This window comes from Daphnia pulex, chromosome 3, assembly GCF_021134715.1.
Source record: "Daphnia pulex isolate KAP4 chromosome 3, ASM2113471v1".
Classification (NCBI taxonomy): Eukaryota; Metazoa; Arthropoda; class Branchiopoda; order Diplostraca; family Daphniidae; genus Daphnia; species Daphnia pulex.
In genome coordinates, this window is record NC_060019.1 from 11404451 (window position 1) to 11424518 (window position 20068).

General features: G+C 39.0%; 3 protein-coding genes and 1 long non-coding RNA gene across 7 annotated transcripts in view; 2 read left to right on the plus strand and 2 right to left on the minus strand.

Moving 5' to 3' along the window:
• LOC124190157 (putative protein kinase C delta type homolog) overlaps positions 1–10458 on the minus strand; it is a 50806-nt gene extending 40348 nt beyond the window's left edge. The window contains exon 1 of one of the 3 annotated variants that reach the window (XM_046582732.1): positions 10200–10458. The gene's annotated coding sequence lies outside the window, so the exon portion shown is untranslated. Of the gene's footprint in view, positions 1–97; positions 186–10199 lie in introns of those variants that run through there. The other 2 variants (XM_046582730.1, XM_046582729.1) reach the window with 2 other exon arrangements.
• A 2926-nt stretch (positions 10459–13384) lies between these two features.
• LOC124189896 lies at positions 13385–15887 on the minus strand. The gene is made up of 3 exons (XR_006872709.1): positions 15562–15887; positions 15427–15500; positions 13385–15368 (listed from the first exon to the last, which is right to left on the minus strand). It is a non-coding gene; the product is annotated as an uncharacterized LOC124189896 (long non-coding RNA).
• Positions 15888–16999: 1112 nt separating this feature from the next.
• On the plus strand, positions 17000–18750 carry LOC124189894 (store-operated calcium entry-associated regulatory factor-like). Of its 2 annotated transcripts, XM_046582399.1 has the most exons (7): positions 17026–17241; positions 17304–17437; positions 17503–17658; positions 17721–17798; positions 17829–17980; positions 18061–18318; positions 18381–18750. In XM_046582399.1, exons 1-7 carry the CDS (start codon positions 17175–17177, stop codon positions 18544–18546), a joined length of 1011 nt encoding a protein of 336 aa, XP_046438355.1. In that variant the 5' UTR covers positions 17026–17174; the 3' UTR covers positions 18547–18750. The 2 variants fall into 2 exon arrangements, with proteins under 2 accessions (XP_046438354.1, XP_046438355.1); XM_046582398.1 differs by having other exon boundaries at positions 17000–17241; positions 17721–17980.
• A 272-nt stretch (positions 18751–19022) lies between these two features.
• Positions 19023–19655, plus strand: LOC124189895 (NADH dehydrogenase [ubiquinone] 1 beta subcomplex subunit 2, mitochondrial-like). The gene is made up of 3 exons (XM_046582400.1): positions 19023–19222; positions 19326–19452; positions 19511–19655. The coding sequence occupies exons 1-3, from the start codon at positions 19128–19130 to the stop codon at positions 19574–19576; spliced, it is 288 nt and encodes a 95-aa protein (XP_046438356.1). The 5' UTR covers positions 19023–19127; the 3' UTR covers positions 19577–19655.
• Positions 19656–20068: the final 413 nt, after the last annotated feature.

Sequence of the window (20068 nt, forward strand, 5' to 3'; positions counted from 1 at the left end):
AACGTGCTCAAGTGGAAAAGCATTCAAATCTTAAAACTACATTAAACCCTACCAATGTCCAATACAACAAATTAGAATTAGAGAACACAATAATTACCCAAAAATATCCAACGATCCATTGCAAAACGCAGTCGTGAATAACAGACCGCAAAAATGGACAACCTCCTCGATCGACAATAAACACTGACAATGAAAGCCCTCCAATTCGACCGAAGCTTTGTTGCCATTTCAAAAATAATCAACAATATTTTATTTGTATTTTTTTTTGTAAATAAATACCGTGAATATTCTAAAATAAAAAGCTTTAATTTAATGACGATAATTTCAGAATGTTGATTTAATTATAATTCCTTAAAAATTAAATTCAACGTGGTCTTTGAAGTTTGAAAAAGGTGGGTGGTTAAAACGTGGAAAAGGAGGGGATGAGTACAAGGTTCTAAAAAGAAAGTAGTGTGGTAGGTTAGGAAATGACAATCAGTGACAAATCAGCTTAGACTTTGAATGTGAAATTTTGATTGTGATGCAATTTCTACTTAATTGATGAGTCACACCCCCAAATGTCACATTCTAAGTTCTAACATGCCGCCAAGTTAATAAAAGAGAAGAAATCCAAAATTAAGTCAATAAAGTAGCTATTTAGTACAGACCCGTGGAAATATTCTTCGTCTGCAGTTATGTCACACAACACACAAGTCTGTCGCGGTTGGGAAAACTCGCGTCTAAACGGTAAAATTCGCAAGTCTAAGCCGAGATGACACGTAAACATGGCAGTTATAATATCTACGAACTGTGAACATGTCACGGCCCAGAGTAGAATATCGTGTAGCCTTTTAGTCTAGCTCGTGGGGGGAAAAGAAAGAAAAGAAATATCTAAACAGTTTTTTGTCAACACGACTACACGAGAAACCAATCCAAATTTTATACGAGCACTTTTATATACACGACAGTTCTAAATATAGCAGCCTCTTGTTCAATATTTTATAATTTTCTTTCTTTTCAATATTCAGCATCGAGTTTTACACATCCAAATCTCCTCTAGCGGATTATATGAGGTTGTATCATGTGATATGGGCCGGATCCAATTTCGTTCACGCTGATCGAGTCGGTGCATTTTGATTTAGATCTATGCCTCAACTATTTTTCCATCGCTAGAAATAAATGCTATTTGGTGAATACATATTATAGTAATAGAATGTACTTTTATGTATACCACCGCCTCGATCCTCGCTCTCCAAAGAATAAATTTGGATATTATTGTGTGTTTTCTCGGATGTGTTCATCAATATTTAAACGATCGGAAAAATCTACTTTCAAAAAGTCCATCCGATGGGATATTCCCAAACGTAATTATTTCTCTTTTTTTTTTCTCTCCTGGACAACACATCAATATTCCCAATTCTTATTTTATTTCCAGACTAGGTATTAAAATGAAAAGAAAAAGTGTTAAACCCTGCCAGACCAATCCTTCACGGAGCACAAGTACACATCCGTCAGCGAAGGGAGTACAAGGATATCATTATATCGTCCGTCTATCTCATCGCCATTAACCGGGAACGTGAGACGACTGTCCAAGTGTTTGATTCACTCTATTTTATATATGTGGCTGCTCCTGCTGCTGCTGGGGATCCGAATAATAGGGCGACATTGAGGCAGGATCTGCGATCCTCGTTTCACTTTTCATTTCAGATGGAATTGCAACCATCACGTCACAAGGCCGTGTGTGCACGGCGCAAGACTAGCGAGTCTTCCGTGAGAGATATGTACACGTCCGACACATTTCGCACCCGCGTCCACTTGAAGGGTGATTCATTCCGGCCTATCTCCAAAGGTCACAATATCCCCCACCAAAAAATATAAAAATAGGGAAATGCTTTTTAGAGGTTGTCAGGGTAACGGACTGGTCCGTCACCCCTCCCGGGTCGTTTTCTATGGAACCGGCCATCTTGTAAAAATGATCCGAGTCAAAAAGTCGTAACCTTTGACCTTATACGGAAGGAACAAAACGACGTCATAGGAGATCAGAAATAAACGGAGGGGATTGAAATGTAACACTGTCAAATAATTCCCAAAGATTCAGTTAGATTGGTCTGGAACACATCAATATAAATATATCTTCCGGTCGGGAATTGATTTCCTGTTTGCTAGCGGCACTTGCTCAGTGTAGGAGACAAACAGTACCGCCGCACAAGATGCTGCTAGAAGAATAATCGTTTGCTGCTTTCTAGGAAATTCGATTCCATCGCTAGCGACGTCGTCGGACTTGATAGGATGGTTATGTTGCGTTTCCGGCCTGCATGCCTCGGGTCATCGAGTCTTCTTCCTGCAATATATATATAACTAACTGCATCACCGTCTAGAAAAACTTGAATCTTCCTTCTTTTTACTGTGCGTTATAGAGTTGTCGCCGCTGGCGTTCGTTCCCAAAGTGTTTGCCATTTTCACACGAGTTTTCCGACGACTAACTGTATAAGAGCTGATATGATTTACATATATCCTAGACGAACAGCCGGCAGCAGCAGCAGCTCCCTAATGGAATAGTTTATACACTATACAGCATTATTCAACTTTCATCTTTGAATCTGCTCTCTCCATCACGACACAACCAATTCCGGCGCGCACGTTGGTTTGATTCCATTTCAAAAGGCTGTGAATGCGTTTAATGATTTCTAACTGCTCGACAACAACAACTCGACGCGGATTTTTTCAGCGCTCGATTCAATCTGGTTTGTGTGTGTGTGTGTTTACTCTACTTGTCACCGCACTCCACTTGATGTCAGTTCCATTTCCCGCCACAGCCGAATTTCACCATTTGCTGGATGATGTGTGTATGGCACTATTTCAATCACAATCACAGAAGCCCGGTGAATTCATGTATTAACTTTAGAAACTGATGCCTAGTGCTAGTTTATTTATATACTGCGGATGTGACGCGGTACACGTATACACTCGATTTATTTCAATATTCCGCTTATGGATTGGATTGCGCCGGCTCAATCGGATGCTGTTGTATACATGTACAAGGCTCAATCAATCATCGCGGCTTATTCGTCTCTGTCTGATTCACCAGAGTACGGATGACAAGAAGATCGGCCCCATATTCCATTCAAATCAGAATCTGTTCTGTGTAATAGTTTATAGACTGCCAATATATTCCAGCGCGCGGTTCAATCATCTTTGTATATGGGCCGCATACAATGTGTAGTGAATGGCTGTGTTGTAGTAGTACAGGCGGTAAAGTATAGTATCGTCACGCCAGGACAAGCCGATCGAATGACGGATGAAACGGACCAATAAGGAAACGGCCAGAATAATATAAAAGACGACACGATCAATTTTTTTGTTTTGGCAAATTTCATTATTCCACATTTCCATTTGTTTCTCTTTTATTTCACGTCTCTTTTTATCTCTGGACTTGTGGACAAATTGGACGAAATGTAACAGAAGCAATCGGCTTTAAATATCCCGCCAAATGTTTAAATCTGTGCCGATGCTACTACTTTTGGTAGAATAGTACATAAAAGACATCCAAATCCCGATGGGAAAACAAAAGTAATTTTGCGCTGTCAAACTTTTTATTTGACCAATTTGTTTTTTCCCACGATATTCAACTCGACAGACAGTCGCCGGCCAGCACTTTTCGGTCAACAAACATGCGGTACGACGTCTGAAAATTCCAGATTTTATATAGAAAGAAACGGGAAAAAAGAGGCTTCTTATAATACGCCAAAAGCGGATGACAATGTTTCCGTATTGCGGATAATGCGGATGTCTTACCGTATACAACTGCCGGGCGCCACAACATCATTTTGCTATACGACAGACGGCCAAAATCCAAGTCTGACATATTGGATTGAAAAAGTTTCTCTCTCATACCGTCCGGCATATTAGCATATATTTAAAAAAAAAAAAGGAAAAAATCAAATTCTGCGCAATTTTACTTATTTTTCTCGGCGGACTTCACTAGACATTCACAACTCGTCGCTGGCCAAAAATAAAAAAAAAAAAGTAGAGATAACAAAACTTTTTGACCATTTTTTTTCTTTCGGCCTTTCAGATTTCAAACGTTGGCCAGAAGAAGAAAAAGAGCAAAAATTCTTTGTATATAAGAGACCCAGCCCGGCCAGCCCGCTTGTACAAACAACTCTGCCAACTAGGCTAGTCAAATGTGGTATACATGTTATCGCACATACAGTATAAGGCCTTTTTTTTTAGCACCGCAATGTTGACTTATCTTCTGCTGGCTTTGACTTGGTATAAAAAAGGAAACAAAAAATAAGAAAATTCAACTCAAACCAAACAGAACAAAATTTTCAGAGTCGTCGTCCGCTGTCCGCAACGTAACATGAGCGAGTAAAGATAAAAAGAAAAAAATAAACTCCGTCAGGCTATTTCTTTTTCTCTCTGTTTTGTGTGTGTACGTGTTTTGATATTACTACTGGACATTTCCTAGCAGCGGCAGAGTCAAATTGCTTATACATGGACATCATTCATCCTCTTTTTTTATTATTATTATTCTTTAGATCTTTAAGTTGAAGGCCGTGGGCGTTGTCTTATTAGATACAACTGTGACATGTTTTCCGTTTAGAACCGGCAGCAGAGCTTGGTGCTGCTGCTGCGACGGCCAGTTTCTTTTCCTAGAGCGACGGTTGTATATCCATTCTGGAAATAATGCTGTGTGATGCAAGTGATAGTCTACAACTTGGTATATATAAGTTGTCTCTGTTATTTGGGCGGGTGGTTCCGACTGGAAATATTTTTGCATCGTATTTTTCGGTAAAAAAAGGAAAGGCGAAATAAATAATAAAATAAGAGTCCTATACAGCACAGCAGCAGCAAAGAGACTGCCCGTTTTTTTCTTCTTTAGATTGCTTTTTATTTCACATCCATCTCGCATGTAGATGTATAATATACATTCCATAATTGAGTTACACGAAGCTCTCTAGCATCAGCATCCGTCTAGCTCTCTCCGCGCTTCCTCATTTCGACATTGTTTCTCGACAAGAAAATAATGGCCGGGCATGTAAAGGCCTGATATAATATTCCCCCCTTTTTCTTTTTGTAGCTGTTAAAATACTTATTTTAATTGTTTATTTATCTTGCAGCTTTTTCCTCGTCTTTTATTCATTCACAAATAGAAGGGGGGGATGTTGGCACAGATTCGTTGCGCGATATACAAATAAATATAATATCCTGTTTGATTATGCGCCTGATGATGTTGAGCGAATAATGAGCGCACAATCAGTATATCTACAGCCAAACCAATCGATTCCTCACGTATATCTTGCGAATATAAGCCGATATCGCCACTCATCTGCTGGATGAGGGCCATCGTCATCCGAAAAAAATATCTAGAACTTTAGTGATACAATGTTCGTTAGAGCTCTTGTAAAGGAATATAGTACATATAAGCGTCAACGGCTGATTGTCTATTAGGGAATAGAAGATGGGGATATAGAACCCTATTTCTCCGTGGTGTGTGTGATGAGGCTGACCTTAATCACTTGTTTCTCATAATAATTAGCCAATATTAGATCTAGGTGGTACATATATACTTAGACGTTAGACCCGCATATGTCGTAATCATTTTCCTGTGGGATGATTAGTAGTATAGTAAAGTTCCCTGTGAACCCCACAGAGACTTGAGAATAAGTCTCTATTCTCTTGCCAAGAAAATCAAAAAAAGGGGGGGGGGGTATAGCTCAGGAAATGACGTCATCGCTACATCAAGTAACACATGTGGACGTGATGGAGATGAAAGAGGGGGAATCCAAAAACAACTGGACTTATGTAAGTCAGATAGGCAAAAACGCAATCCGCAGCGGCCAGCAGCTAGTAGCTTCTTCTTATTCTGACCCTGCTGGTCACTATATGGCTGTACACTCGATCAAGCTTGAAGGACAAACAACAACAAACAGCCAAGTCTTCTTCTTTCATTCTTTTTCTTTTTTAATAAAAAAACAAAAAAACAAAACAAAAAAGGATAAGTAAAGAAAATATAATTCCGCCGGAACTGCGGACCGCTGGCGCATCCAACTCCGCACATAGGCTTTCTTGTATTATATATTAGATTGCTGCTGCCGCATGGGAAGTAAAGCCAAGTTTGATTTATTTGTTGAAATTTTAATAAGGTTTTTTTTTATTTGTACAATATGCGATAGGTAATGTATACGAATTGAAGTTGAGTTATCATATCAGATTTAAATGCAGGGAAATTTCTTTTGTGCCAATGGCCTGGACGCCAGCAAAATAAAAAAATAAAATGTTTATGCGCGGTTGAATTTCATTCAAAAGAAGATGGCACCAGCGATATAGCTATATAACATGTATTAGCAATTGAACTATAGGATACACATATGTATAGCCTGTGACTGGAATGAATGATGACTCATCGATCAAAAAGTGTTAAGCCGTCGTGAAACGACTTGATTGTGGTGGTGATGGTCTTTCCCGCCCCCCATTCACTCCCCAAAATGGTGTCCGACTGCCATCCGTCAGCAGCCCCCTTCCACAGCGGGAAATGGACGTGAAAAATTTCACGTGTTTCCTGCTGGAGCCTTGTGCTGGACAATAATGCTATAATAGTGTGTCTGTCTAGCTAGCCTCCTGCTGGATGTAATGGAATCTGATGCGGAATAATCGGGTCCAACTGGATGGCTCACTGGGCGGTCCTTGTACACGGACCAACGGTAATGGAAAGCAACTCTCCATCATGTCGCGTCGTCGTCCTATACCGGAAAGAGAGAACGCATAGAAAAAGGAGGACTTTTTCCAGCGGGACTCCCGCACGCGTGAGATTCATTTTATTTATTTTGTAGGTCACGTAGTGTAGACCTCGCAAAACATTTTATAAGGCACCAATTCAATAATAACTCTATGACATTCAATGCCTATTCATATGGACGTAACGTGTTCCACCCACGCCCTGTTGTATAGTTACAATCAGTGGGCGCCAAGTTAAATAGGAGGGCCACTCCCGAGCAACGCTGGTCCCATTATACCCGGACCGGACGCCTTGTTATTATTTACTATACTAACTCATATCATCCTGAATAAGCTGGCAAAAGAAAAAGAAATATTATAATAAGATAGTCCGGGAGTTCGTATAAATAATATGACACATAGGCTTAGAGAAAAATAGGTTAGTTTAAGTTTGATCGTTGTCAAACGTCTTTGACTTAGTTTAAGAGAATTTTTGAAAGCTAATCAAAGAGCTCATCACCCACCAGCGCGACCTTCTTCTTCACTTTGAGTTAAACACACAAACATTATCCGACGTGCTGATCCAGAATTACGCAAGAGACCTGCTCTGTGCCGTTGGCACATAATCCCCCACGCTTTCTAGAATTTTATTTCATTTGATTTTTAATTTTTTTTTCCCCCGACCGTTGGAGGTGATTATTTGCCCAGCGCTTTTGGGTTGTCCATTACCACCCACTTTTTCTCTCGTGTGGAGAAAATTCGGTTGCGTGCGGACTTTTATATTTGATGGGCTGATGCGGCCTTGCTATCTCTCTCTCGTCTATTATTATATTGCTCAATAATAAAGCGCTTTTGATGGTGGTGGGCAACTGTGAAGCGCCAATCAACAAGCTGCAATTTGTGGCACTCTTGACCCAATCTGGGCAGCATGTTATCAAGGAGAATTTATTATAGTGCGGGGGTTTCTCCTATCGCAACCAGCGTATAATAGGCCAAGTCCCATTTTGTTATAGCAGTTTTTATTGAACAAGAGATTTGAAATGAAATTCTTAAAATCTCAGGGGAAACAATTACAAAAATAAATCTCCCAATCTACGACGATACATATATAGTTTATTACTCTGTTTTACTTGCTGACTTTATTACTACCCAATCAACCAGATCATCCAAACTATTTCAATAAAAACCATCAAGCCAATTTATAGGTCCAATCAAATACATTTTCTCAGATTATTATTTCTTCTTTATTATGCAATCAATATCCCAAATAGAAATTTATATTGCCCTTCAAACTGAGACGATTTATTTGTCTTGTAAACTACTCCTTCTATGCCTAGAGCAGGGTCACGTCAACCTTAATAAGCGATTGGCCAGCGTACTATTATTTAGTTTAAAAAAAATCAACGAAAACTTTTTGGATTTTCATTTTTAAGCCCATAAATTTCGTCTGGCGATCCTCCTCCTTACAAGCTGAGCACTCAACCTTGGGCGAGAAAGTGATCCCCGAAACCCGACACTATTTTATAATAAAAAAAGAACCCAAAACCTTGGAAAAACTATTTTTATTTTTTCTTCTTCGCGACTCCCTTGTGTTATTTTGTTTGACTTTGAGCACACGCTCGCGCTCATCATAAAAATAAGACCAAAAAAAAAAGATATTTTTTAAAATTGTTTAACTTTTATTTTTATTTTTATTTAAGACCCCATTGTCTTTGAATTAAATATATTTTTTAAAAAATAAAGGCTCAATGTTGTTATATCTCGTTTATTTGGAGCAGGGTCTTTTTCCTATACCCGCGTCGCTTTATTGACGACTGGTTTGGGATTTCAGGCTGAAAATATTTCGTTTGGGTATATGTAACAGCACTCTCCTTACCAAGAGGGTGGAAAGGAGTAGAGTATATTACACAACGACCGCGCCCGCTAGGGAAATTTGTTCACCCAACACACACGCACACATCTATCTATCGATTCAAACTTTCCAAGTCTCTAGACTTATAAGCTGTGCTGTCCTTTATACAACAACGTCTTGGCTTCAGCCTCTCCCTCCCACGATCCCGCGTCAGATCCCGGGAAGAAAAAAAAATAAAGTCGGGGAAGGGAGTTAACCAAAAACATTTGGCACGTGATTCCAATATCAATCACATTCACCCCCCAACGGTCAAAAAAGTAGAGAGAATATAAGACATCGCCGGCCCAACTGCAACTTTTTTTATTTTATTTTTATTTGATTATTTCCGCCTTTTTAGATTCTGTGGTCCATCGAATTGTCCAGCACATCCGGACATGTATTTTTTGTATTTTTTTTTGGCCCAGTCCATTCATTCTGGATCGCCACCCCGGCCCGGCCAGCCAGCCAGTTTCAGTCGAATCGCGTATGCAGTTTGACAAATCGGCCGTATATGTATAGCGGGGTGGGGTGGGGTGGAACAAGCACGCCGTATGCACACACGCCCCATACGATAGACTGCCGTGCCATTATTTTCCCGTCGAGATAGAAAATCGGGAGTTCCCGCGCGCCATATTACAGACTCTCGTCTCTGAGATGGATGAGCTTCGATATTTCTCTCTTTTGTTGGTGTTGTTGTTGTGTATAACGTGTCGCTTGTAAAATCATTCCATTCTATACAACCCTCGCCCGATATAAGACACATTTTGGCATTATAATCATTTGAACGTGAGACGCTCCCTCAATTTTTATTTATTTTTTAATTTCGTTCTCGTCTACTTGGATGTTGTTTGGCTTCGATCAGCAGCAGCCCGGGACGATATAGATATTCCTCCCGAGATTTATTTTGATTTATTACGACCGCGCCTCTATATATATACACTGGCGGCAGGCGCGCTGAAATCGCTTTGCAATTTGTTAGTCTTAAGACTTCTCCGCCGCGTCAAACACTCCATCATTCTTCATGCGCACACGTAATATATATAGCCAACTTTCCACCCCAAAAATTGTCGAGAAGAAACCCCATCCAACATGTATACTATCCTTATTCAATTTTTTGAGGCGATGTAATAACACCCGCCTATATTTCTTATAGAGATATAGATATTTCGTTGTGTACACTGCAGCAGCACTTGCGCCCGATGGGAGAAATTATTCATTTCAATCTGTCAATTGAAACAAGTGATTTACAAGTTGAACTTATAGAAAGAATCAAAGTCCCTCCTCCGTGTGTTAGGCGATATCGAAAATTTTAAAAATGATTTGAGATAAAAATGAAATCACTTTTCAACGCGAGTTACATATTATCACGTTACTCGTCGATTGGACTTTTAAAAATTCCCTCCAAGTAAGTGTACTATAACGATGGCTCTCGGGGAATTTTTGAACGCAGGTTTGGACATAGCCCGTAATAAATAAAACCGGGTTTATAATTCCTCAAACATTTGGCGCCCGCACGTATATTACCGTTCGGAGATAAATTATAAGACGTACGCTCATGAATATTCAAAAACACGTTCGACTGAGACTATAATGCGTGGCACAGACTTACCGGGAATTGTGTGTCGAAGATGACGAAAGCGCAGCCTGGGAGATTGGCCAGTAATAGAGTAGTTAGCCTATTTTGCACGGATGACTGCCAATAAAGGCCACCGTCGGACACAGTGAAACAGATTTTGTGCGTGAAATTCTTCGGCCAACACCTATACCACAATTCACGCAAAACGTCCAACAGCGGAAGAGTCAAACTGCACTGACGAACTCTGCTAGCTGGACCGAATGAAAAGAAATGATAGAAACCCGGCGCTAGTCGATGATGGAATACTTTTTTCCTTGTTCACTTATTCCGAATATGCGCCTCGATGAGAGACGCATACCTCCAAATCTGAATGGCCGAATCGAGCGTGAGTCGCTCTAGTTGGGTCCACAGTGTGACACGGAGAGTGAGATAAAGACGCGGGGCCGAGATTAGAATTCCCCAACAGTCTTATCTGTTTGAAAAAGGACGTCAAGGAAAAATAATCCAAACTATAGACTCTCTAAAAAAATCTTTCTGCACCAACAAAACGCCAACAAAAATAGTGGTTGACAGGAGCGAGAGACAGTTCGGACAAGGTCTGGCAAACAACAACACTTTATTCTTTTAAAATCCTAAAAACACACAGAGAGAGATGGTGCACGCGCGAGAGTTTGTTGAATTGAATTGAAATAAGAACCAATTCACTTTGGGAATTCACTTGGACGTCTGCGAAAAAGGAAAAGCGAGTGAGATAAATCAAAGAATAACAGACGCGGACCTGTAATGGCACTTTCACTCGGTTTCGTTATGTAGAGAGGAGCGGTGGGGCCGACACACCTGACTCGGTTGGGCGCCAAAGTCAAACTACTAGCAGAGTAGCGCGCGATCGCCACCCGCGAGAAACTGGAAAAATTCAAAAGAGGCGAAATATCATATCAGCAGTTGTGTGCGCTTATAACCTTGACTGTCGCATCACCACCGGTCCCCACCAGGCCACCACCTTCATTCAAGTATAGGCGCCAACAATTTCTTGGCTTTCTCTTGCCAAACTTCCGGAGACCATCACATCAAAAGCGTTTGGGGCCAAAACAAAAACTTTCTCTATTATTTTAACATTGAAAATATATTTTTTTTTTAAACACGGGATATACTATAGCTAGTGCTAGCCGGAAGTTGGCATACATAGGAGAGACCTACATCTCGGATTTCCCTTTTTGATTCTTGCGTGAACCTGCGTGCAATACCTCGCAGCTGAGTCACCGTCATTTGGACAACATCCTGGTTGTTTCCCCCTGACTCGGAGAGTATAGACGAAAATCAGCTGATGGTGCTGATGTGGATGGCCGTTTTCGGACAATAAAGATATGGAACAGTGAAAGCGTTTCTCCCAGCGCCACCCAAAACGGTCGGTTGACATTATTATATAGTCGGCACATTTGTTCACGAAATAAATGTTTGCTTTTGTTATTGAGCGAGTTGACCAAGTGACCTAGTAAAACCAATAACAAATACAAAACAAAAAAGACCGGGGGTATTTTTTTATTATATTCCCGCGCTGTGACTAAAAGCGGTACTGCACACGAACACAAAAGCACAAGGTTAGTACTATACCGTTTAGACGATTAATAAGTGTTTGAATTATTACGTATTTGTTTTGTGCTGTGGCAGGAAAAAAGTAGGGCAAATTCTATTTGGGAAAAAATATTTAATCTGATATACTCTAAGCCATTTCTTCTTATCTTTCTTTTAAAAATTGATTAACTAAATAAACTTTTTATTTTTTTTCCCTTTTTTAAAAAATTTTGGAGCGTCGTTCCATCAAATATTCAGCTCCCATGAATTCCATTCAGTTTGTGGGTATCGGACATTTTATATGGATCCGACCTTCGAAATATTTGATGGCCGTTTCAGAGTTTGTTTAAAAAAAAAAAAAGAAAACAAATTTCAAAATGTTCAGTTTTTCAAAGAATATTACACCGGGCTGACGTGTAGCGCATTACATAATTCAACTGTTGTACAGCGTTGTTTCGCCAATTCAAGGCGAACGCAGCCCCCGTAATCAAGAGCTTGACGGAGTCAAAATAAATACGTACATGGATTTTCTAGGTTGCTCGTTCTACATTGGCCGCTCACCATCCAACCAACTGTTAATAATAACAAGAATCCGAGAAAAGTTAAGGTCACCTCTGTATAATACTAATATAAAATGTAAATCGGGTCAAGCGTTAGCAACCAGAAATCGTATTTTCATTAATTCCTCAAGGAAATGAGAGAGAGAGAGTGTATTAATCCAGTTTTATAAGGCACTGCACTCACACTCAGAGTAGTGTAAAAGCATATATTATACGAGCTCAAAGCTTTGACGTAGTATAGCAGCTGCCTCAATTTGGCTTTAATAGGGCGCGTTGCCATATTATCTGAGCGAAATACTCCATCACGCCGTATCATAATACATTATGGTTTTTATTTTTGAAAAGTCCAGAGAAAAAGATATGGCAGCAGAGAGGAAAATAGGCGGCAATATAAAAAGAAAAGCTCCGAGGATATTACATCACTATACGCCATTCGTCCGCGTATATAAGCTGCTGCACGATACGACTGGCGGGCGGGATCAGGAAAAAAGAATCAGCCGGGAAAATGAGACGGTAGAAACTGTGCGCGTTTTATTAGAGAAATGATAAAACCCCAGTTGAGATTGTCTTGCTTATATTCCTTTTGTTTAAAAAAAAAAAGTTGCGTTTTCGGTGGAAATTCATTCGAAAAAAAATTTGATGAAATCGATTGGATTTTCACTTGTTCAGGTCTCTTTTGTTGTTGGAAAACAAAGGAGACAAGAGCAAAGGAGCTAGGCAGTTTATTCTTCCATCCAAAGTGGTTCTTCTCATATGGCCTCCACCCCACTTATTCGTTTGATTTTTTATTGGACAAAGAAATCAATTGAAGAAACACAGAGGAAACACTTGAACTTTGTTCATATTATATGTATATACAGAACCTCAGGTGTATGGCCCTGTTTGGCGAAGGACAAAAGCACTTCAAGACTTTTTAAAGTATAGGAAAATAATCTTAATGGAATCTCTCCGTTTTTGAGCTGTGAAGAGTCACAAGAGAGAGCCAGCAGCTTTCTTATTCGGGGCTCAAAACCTTTTGCTCATCCTTGTGTGCACTTTTATACTTTCAATCGATTGCCTATAGTGCACAGTTCCTTCAACTCTCTTTACAGGTTCCAGACTTTTTTTGTTGTTGTTGGTTCCAGCAAAATACTCTGGCGTAGATAAATGGATGCAGTTTAGGCCACACGTGCGCCCTTTAAACTAATTCTTTTGAACGATATATATATAATCTTTTCATCGCTAAATCTAATTATCCAAAAATAAAGATAATTGAAGAACCTAAAGCCACATCATTTTATTACAGCATATCAGATTTAACCGGCTGTAGCTTGACTGATGGACTGACAGTTTGTTAAAATATAATGGTTGTTTATTTATGAAATGATATGAAACTAGCATCACTCATCCTTTAGGCCGACGTATCTTCCGCTCATACATAACTGGGTATTAGATATAGTAAATATCTACCGGAATATTCATGTTGAAAATTTGCGGCCGTCCATTGTATAGATCTAACCGTCAAGGGGGCTCTCCTCATTAACGATTCAGAGAACTGAGCTACTTTTGGAAATGAACTATAATATAGTATTCCGCTTCGTCGAAAAGGGAGTGGCCCTTTTGGCTTACCGATGTAGTAATCGATGATACACCCGGACGTTTTGGTGGGTTCGACTGTACTGATGGTTTTGGTTTACTCCCGAGTTTGATGCGAGCAATTCTTTTTCAGGGATTTCCAACTATACTATATATATTATGCAAGCACGGCCTCGTGTATTATGCGAGGCTTAGTTCTTAGAACGATCGCATAAATGGATGGCGAATTAGACATAAAGAAGAGAATTGTGAAAATTCGATGATTTCCATGCTAGGAACATCTCCTACCATTTCACATCTGATGCAAGTTGGCGAGGCTTCCATGTAATTATGTTTCAAACAGGCGCGTGGTGTATACAGGAGAGTACAGGGGGTGACATTCCAGCGTCGCATCGTCACGTTCTGAATACTGATTTTCTCGTCTTATTATTAGCTGTGCAGTATAGAAAGGTCTGGGCTACTACCATATAGCAGGTAATAAGTTATATAGCTTATACTGACTTGCATGGCGGGGCATATGGGATTTGACTTATGAATAAAATAAATGATGAATTCTGTATGCATACGTTATATTACCCTACGTCGTGCTGAAATTTGAAACAACCGAGGGCGTTATTATATGTTAGCGATATAACTTACTAATCGGATATTTGATCTTGATGGGCATGACATGGCGGTATAATATAGTACTAGCCAACTTGTTTTCCTATTAAAATTAATTGCGAATGTTATTCAAATTAAATCCCGGCTGATTGATCTAGCATATTGCGCAAGAAAAAAAAAATGTGTGCGCTTCACCTTTCAAATTAAAATCAATCGATATGTGACATAACAAAACATACCCGTCGACGCTTTGGTATCCTGACAACACATCGGTTGCTATTCACTTATTACCAACGTTGCATCCGTTTCTTTTGTTTTCCGGTCCAAGTTATTTTAGAACATCTGCTACATCAAGTTGTTGGAAGTAGGTTACGTTAATATGGTTATAGACGTAGGGCGACATTTAGCTGAAAACACTGTAAAGGAAGGATTGCTTAATTAGTTTACAGGTGAATTATTTTCGCAACGCCAAAGATGATTGCAGAATGGATGCGAAGAACATTTTCGGGTACTTCGCGGTAAATGGATTAAGTTCCTTCGTCCTACCGAGTTTTGATCGATTGACGATCGAAACTCGATCAAACAGCAGCCAAACTGCATGCGAAATAGTCGGTGAAAAATGAGTCGATTCGAAGCTTTGTTCCTTGTAAATTGAATTTTTTCTCTCGTGTTACGCACGTGAAGCAAATGGGCGCCCAGATGTGAAATTGAAGCCATCATCTTGATTAAATTTCCATACTTTCAATGACATTTTGACAGGTTTTGTAGCTTTATCGTTCAGAAATATGACGAGGCTATTTACTTTGAGAGCAGTTGTGTGTGTACAGTGTACACATAGTCGTTCAGTTTAACTGTAAATTTCTGTGCTGAAACTTCAATTTAGCCATTTTTCCTGCTTGAATAATAATTATCAGTAATAAATAAATTAATTGTAGAATTTAATTTGATACCACAGCACCGAGGGTATAGAGATGACCGAGGGATGAAAATTAAATAATTAATACACGAACTCCTGCTTGCGAATCTGTAGAATAGTACAAGTGTGTTAGCATGTCTAACTTAGCTTTTAACACATTTAAAATCACATTTGCGAATCTGCAAGGGAAATGTTTGAGTAGACATTGTTTGAGGTATAAATCCGTCCAATACATATCCGCGCATCGATTTTCTTTTCATGAATTCCAAGTAGCTTACGTAAGAGAAATCGTTGAATTTTCAATTCGTTGAGACCAGTTGGTCAGGTTCTTTATTTATAATACATGAAACAGTTGACGACAGCACAATCGGCATTGATCAGTTATACCACGAAAAATGTAACAGCAGAAACCGACACGCAGGTTTACTGAGCCCAAAGTTAATGTTCGAAAACCATTTCGCTTGTCACGACACATGAAAAAACAACAGAATTGATTCGGCTGTAAGCTCTGCAAGGAAGTATGCTTCATTCTTCAACAGCAAGGTAGAGTACAAGCACGAATAAGAACTGGCGGTTTCTGTTTATAGTACTGAGCAGCTGCTTTTCTCTCGGAAAGGATTGGCTTTTTGTGAGCTGAAACCGATCATCAAGCAGTCGTCCTGCTGGTGGTCGTTCACGTATTTCTGTAATAAGATTGAAATTAGATACATCAGTTTGGTCGTCCCTACCAAGACGTTCAATATTTAAATTATTTTTGATTTTAGCATCAACAAAACTGACTATATTGACTGAAATATTATATTTACCATTATATCAGCGACAGCTTGGCGAACGGTAATTCGCTTGATTGCCGCCTCTCGTCGCAGTTGTTCATTGACCAACCGCTGTTGCTGTAAGTTGGACATCTTTAAAAGATAACAAAAATTAGATAAAATGATTTCATGATGATATAATGTTTGAAACAAAGGACATAGCTTCAAATTCTAGACTATCGAATAAGAAATAAAGCTATTTTAGTTATCCTATATTTTTAAAATGGCCTATTATTTATTTTATAAAGCATTGACAAGTTCACTGTTCACTTAATGAATCCTGAAAGTTTACATGGCAGATAAAAGAGGACTTTGATTTTAGGCTTAAATTGATGCCATGATAACTTCGTTGACCTAGCTCATATAACAAAGAATTGCTTAAAAGACTTGATAGTTTACAAACCCTGTTAAAGTGGAATTGAATAATATGTATCTTAGTAAATTGGAACACGAAGACTATTTAGAATGTTGCTGTACGAACAACTACTATCACGAAGAAGGGCGTGGACTTGTTGCACATCACTAACTAACGATCGATTGTGACCCAAAAATTTGAAAAAAATGTTTCCAATAATAATGCAAATTCTAAGTAATAAATAAATCAATATTGTAGAATATTATTACCTTCGATAGCAGCCCAAATTACACAAGTCAACTCATAAAATGAAAACAAGAATCTAAACACTATCCTGTCGGATGACGCTAAAAAGCACGAAGTAAGAGTTGAAGAGCAAAGGCACGCGCAGCCAACGTTTTGCTTTGGTATTAGGTTCTTTAACCCTCGCTAGATGGCAGCTAGAAAAATGTCGACTGCTCATTGTTTGTTTTTATCTAATCAAGGAATTACACGTGTATTAGGAAACGACAAATAAGTGACGAAATTTCTAAGAAAATTTCAAAATACTAGTCAACTAGCTGATCTAGTGATCTCTTTTTCTAAAGAAGACGCGTCCTGTTTTACTGCCACAAAATGAGGAATTTTGTATTTATCGTATTTGTTGTATGCTGTCTCGGTAGCACATTTGGAGGTTCTTCAGGTATTTCGTACTATATTCAAAGCAAAATCTAATCTTCAATATAAATGTATTTCTCATTTTAGATTCTGTCAAGCTATCTAACATTCAAGTACTAACCCTTTATCATGGCAAAATGACCAATGGCAGGCGTTCTTCCCCAGTACCACAATTGAAATGTGCTGGAGGAACTGCAGGTTGTGGAGCATTTACACCTCAGGTAATGGATTGTGTTGTATTATTTATCATCACAGACTCTTTAATGTTATTCTGTGTCTTTATCAGGTGGTCCAGTGTTACAATAGAGGTTCAGATGGTGATGATGTTCAATGGGAATGCAAGACTGATATGGATAATGCTTACCGATTTGGAAAAATCTCTGTTTCATGTGAAGGCTACTCTTATCCAGATGATCCTTATGTTCTAAAAGGATCCTGTGGAGTATGTTACAGGCTTGCTCCTTTTAATGCATTCAAAAGTTAACAAAATTTTTTATTTTCTAGCTAGAGTATTCTATAGACTTAACCAAAGAAGGCTATGGAAATCAACAAGGACATAACTATTATGGAAATGCCGATCATACAAATGATAAAAGAAGCAATTCCTATTACACAAATGATAAAAGAAGCAATTCTTATCATACCCAAGAGTCTACAGGTTCCTCTATCGGAGGTCTTATTATTCTAGTTGTTGCTGGATTGATGATTTATGCCCTTTACAAGACATGCATTGCACCTGCTGCTGAACAAGTATTTCAGTCAAGGTAGAGATTAATCATAATGTAATCGTAATAATTATTAACTTTATTATCAATCTGTTTTTGTATTTTTTTTTTTTAATTAGTACCACCAGTGACGATTTCGGTGGATATCCTGGCGGTGATCCATATCGCGCAAATGCTCCTCCACCACCGGGATTCCGCTCAGAATTTTCGCCAAATACCGGATCTCCATTTGGAGCGTCATGTGGTGGAGACCAAGCTGGGTTTGGTAGTAGGCCTGCTAGTGGCCGCACCGGCACAGGCTCGGGCACAGGTGCTGGGGGATTTTGGACAGGTGCAGCTACAGGAGGACTGCTCGGTTACATGTTCGGAAGTCGAGGGTAAAATCATTTTCAAACTGTCATCAGCTGAAATTTTCCAAATAATTGTGTTTGTAAATTAGAAATACGAGACCAACCCAAACATACAGAACTACTCGGGATGATTACTCCGACAATGCTTTTTGGGGTGGAGCTACAGGGAGAGGTAGTGGAAATTCGTCATTTGGAGGAACACCAAGCACTGGAACCAGGACAGCATCAGGGTTCGGAGGAACGACACGCCGTTAACAGTTTTCGTATGCCACTCATTTATTTGACGACAAAGAATCTAACATTTAATGGATTTGTTTTCTAACATCTAATCGGTTTTCTTAGATGCTAAAAATTGTTAAAATTCAGCGTAAAGTCACTTGATAACAGAAATTTGGAGTTACATTGAAATTACGTTTGTTTCAATAAATCATAAAAACCAGAAAAAAACTAAAAATTTAATATATTTCGTCATTCATCATTATGATTGGAAACTGTCCGTATCCGTCCCTAAAAGGGGGGAGGGAACCAAGCCAGGCAGGCCAAGCCAACTCGCTTGGAAATGGGCAAACGACCACTAGACTGATGTGTTTGTGAAAAGGAATATCGTTGATTTAAATATTATGCGTAACTTATGTCAGAGTGATAGATAATCAATTATCTATCATTCTGCTTATGTTAATATTTACTCAGTCATGAAACTGGATAAGTTCATCGGCAATGTCGCAAGCCAATGATGGAAATTTGTTGTCTGCTTGAGCCTGGAGACAGCTGTTTCTAGAGGCTGGTTGAATCGTAGAATTTATTTTGCTCTCGCGTTCTTTTCTCAATAAACAAAAATGAATCGAGCAATACAACTGTTGGTAAAAAGTGCTAGGGTAATTAAGCCTGCAACAAGGACCATTAGCACCACACCTGCTATGAATTCAGGAGCGTAAGTTTCATCCTGTTACTTCTGTTTTTTTTTCTTTCTTTCTTGAAAATATCTATTGTAAAGGTTGAGATGTAATTGTATAAATTTTGATTACATATCATAGCTGGGCATATCGCTCAACTGGAAGTCATTTTCTGCCAAAGAAACATTATATGGCTGCTGAATTTATTGGAGCCGTTATGTGGTACTGGATTCTGATTCACTTATGGCATGAACCAGAACATATTACGGTAACTCTAACCATAGATAATACTGAATGTTTTTTATAAATTTTTATCTGTATTTTAGGGTGATTTCCCTTATCCTGACCCTTCAAAATGGACAAATGCAGAACTTGGAATTCCTGAAGAGTAACTTAGAAAGAATTCAATTGCAAGTTAAATGTACTATAAAACCAGATGTTTGGTAGCATACAATAAATTTAAAGGAATCATTTCATTGTGAACATATTTCAAAAATATGAACAAAGGATGCGTGCAAGGATGGTGTGTGCGTTTTGATTATTTTCATGGGGAAAGCTGATTATCTTTTTTTACTTAATTTTTACAACTCTAAAGTCATCAATTGACTAGGCTACATTGTGATTCCACTTCTATATACGGTAAAAGGAAAGATTTGGGATGGGGAATCAAATAGACGTAGACTACCTTGCTAGTTGCTTTATACGATCTACTTGCCCATGGCGAATCGAAATCTCTAGTTATTTGTTATCCCTGAGGGTAGTACTTGTACTACCAGAAGGCATTAAAGTAAATGCGGGTGTCTGGGTGTGTAGGAGGGGGAGGGATGTGGGGGGAGTGTACGCTGTTCTGGGCCAGGCTTCCAGAACCTTTAATTCAGAATCAG

Excerpts from the sequence above, each read along its gene's own strand:
- LOC124189894 (XM_046582398.1), top strand. The coding sequence starts at position 17,175 with ATGAGGAATTTTGTATTTATCGTATTTGTTGTATGCTGTCTCGGTAGC. Across the intron at positions 17,438-17,502 it reads GTGGAGCATTTACACCTCAG|GTGGTCCAGTGTTACAATAG; the intron begins GTAATGGATTGT and ends TGTCTTTATCAG. Across the intron at positions 18,319-18,380 it reads TACATGTTCGGAAGTCGAGG|AAATACGAGACCAACCCAAA; the intron begins GTAAAATCATTT and ends TTTGTAAATTAG.
- LOC124189895 (XM_046582400.1), top strand. The coding sequence starts at position 19,128 with ATGAATCGAGCAATACAACTGTTGGTAAAAAGTGCTAGGGTAATTAAG. Across the intron at positions 19,223-19,325 it reads CCTGCTATGAATTCAGGAGC|CTGGGCATATCGCTCAACTG; the intron begins GTAAGTTTCATC and ends TACATATCATAG. Across the intron at positions 19,453-19,510 it reads ATGAACCAGAACATATTACG|GGTGATTTCCCTTATCCTGA; the intron begins GTAACTCTAACC and ends TCTGTATTTTAG.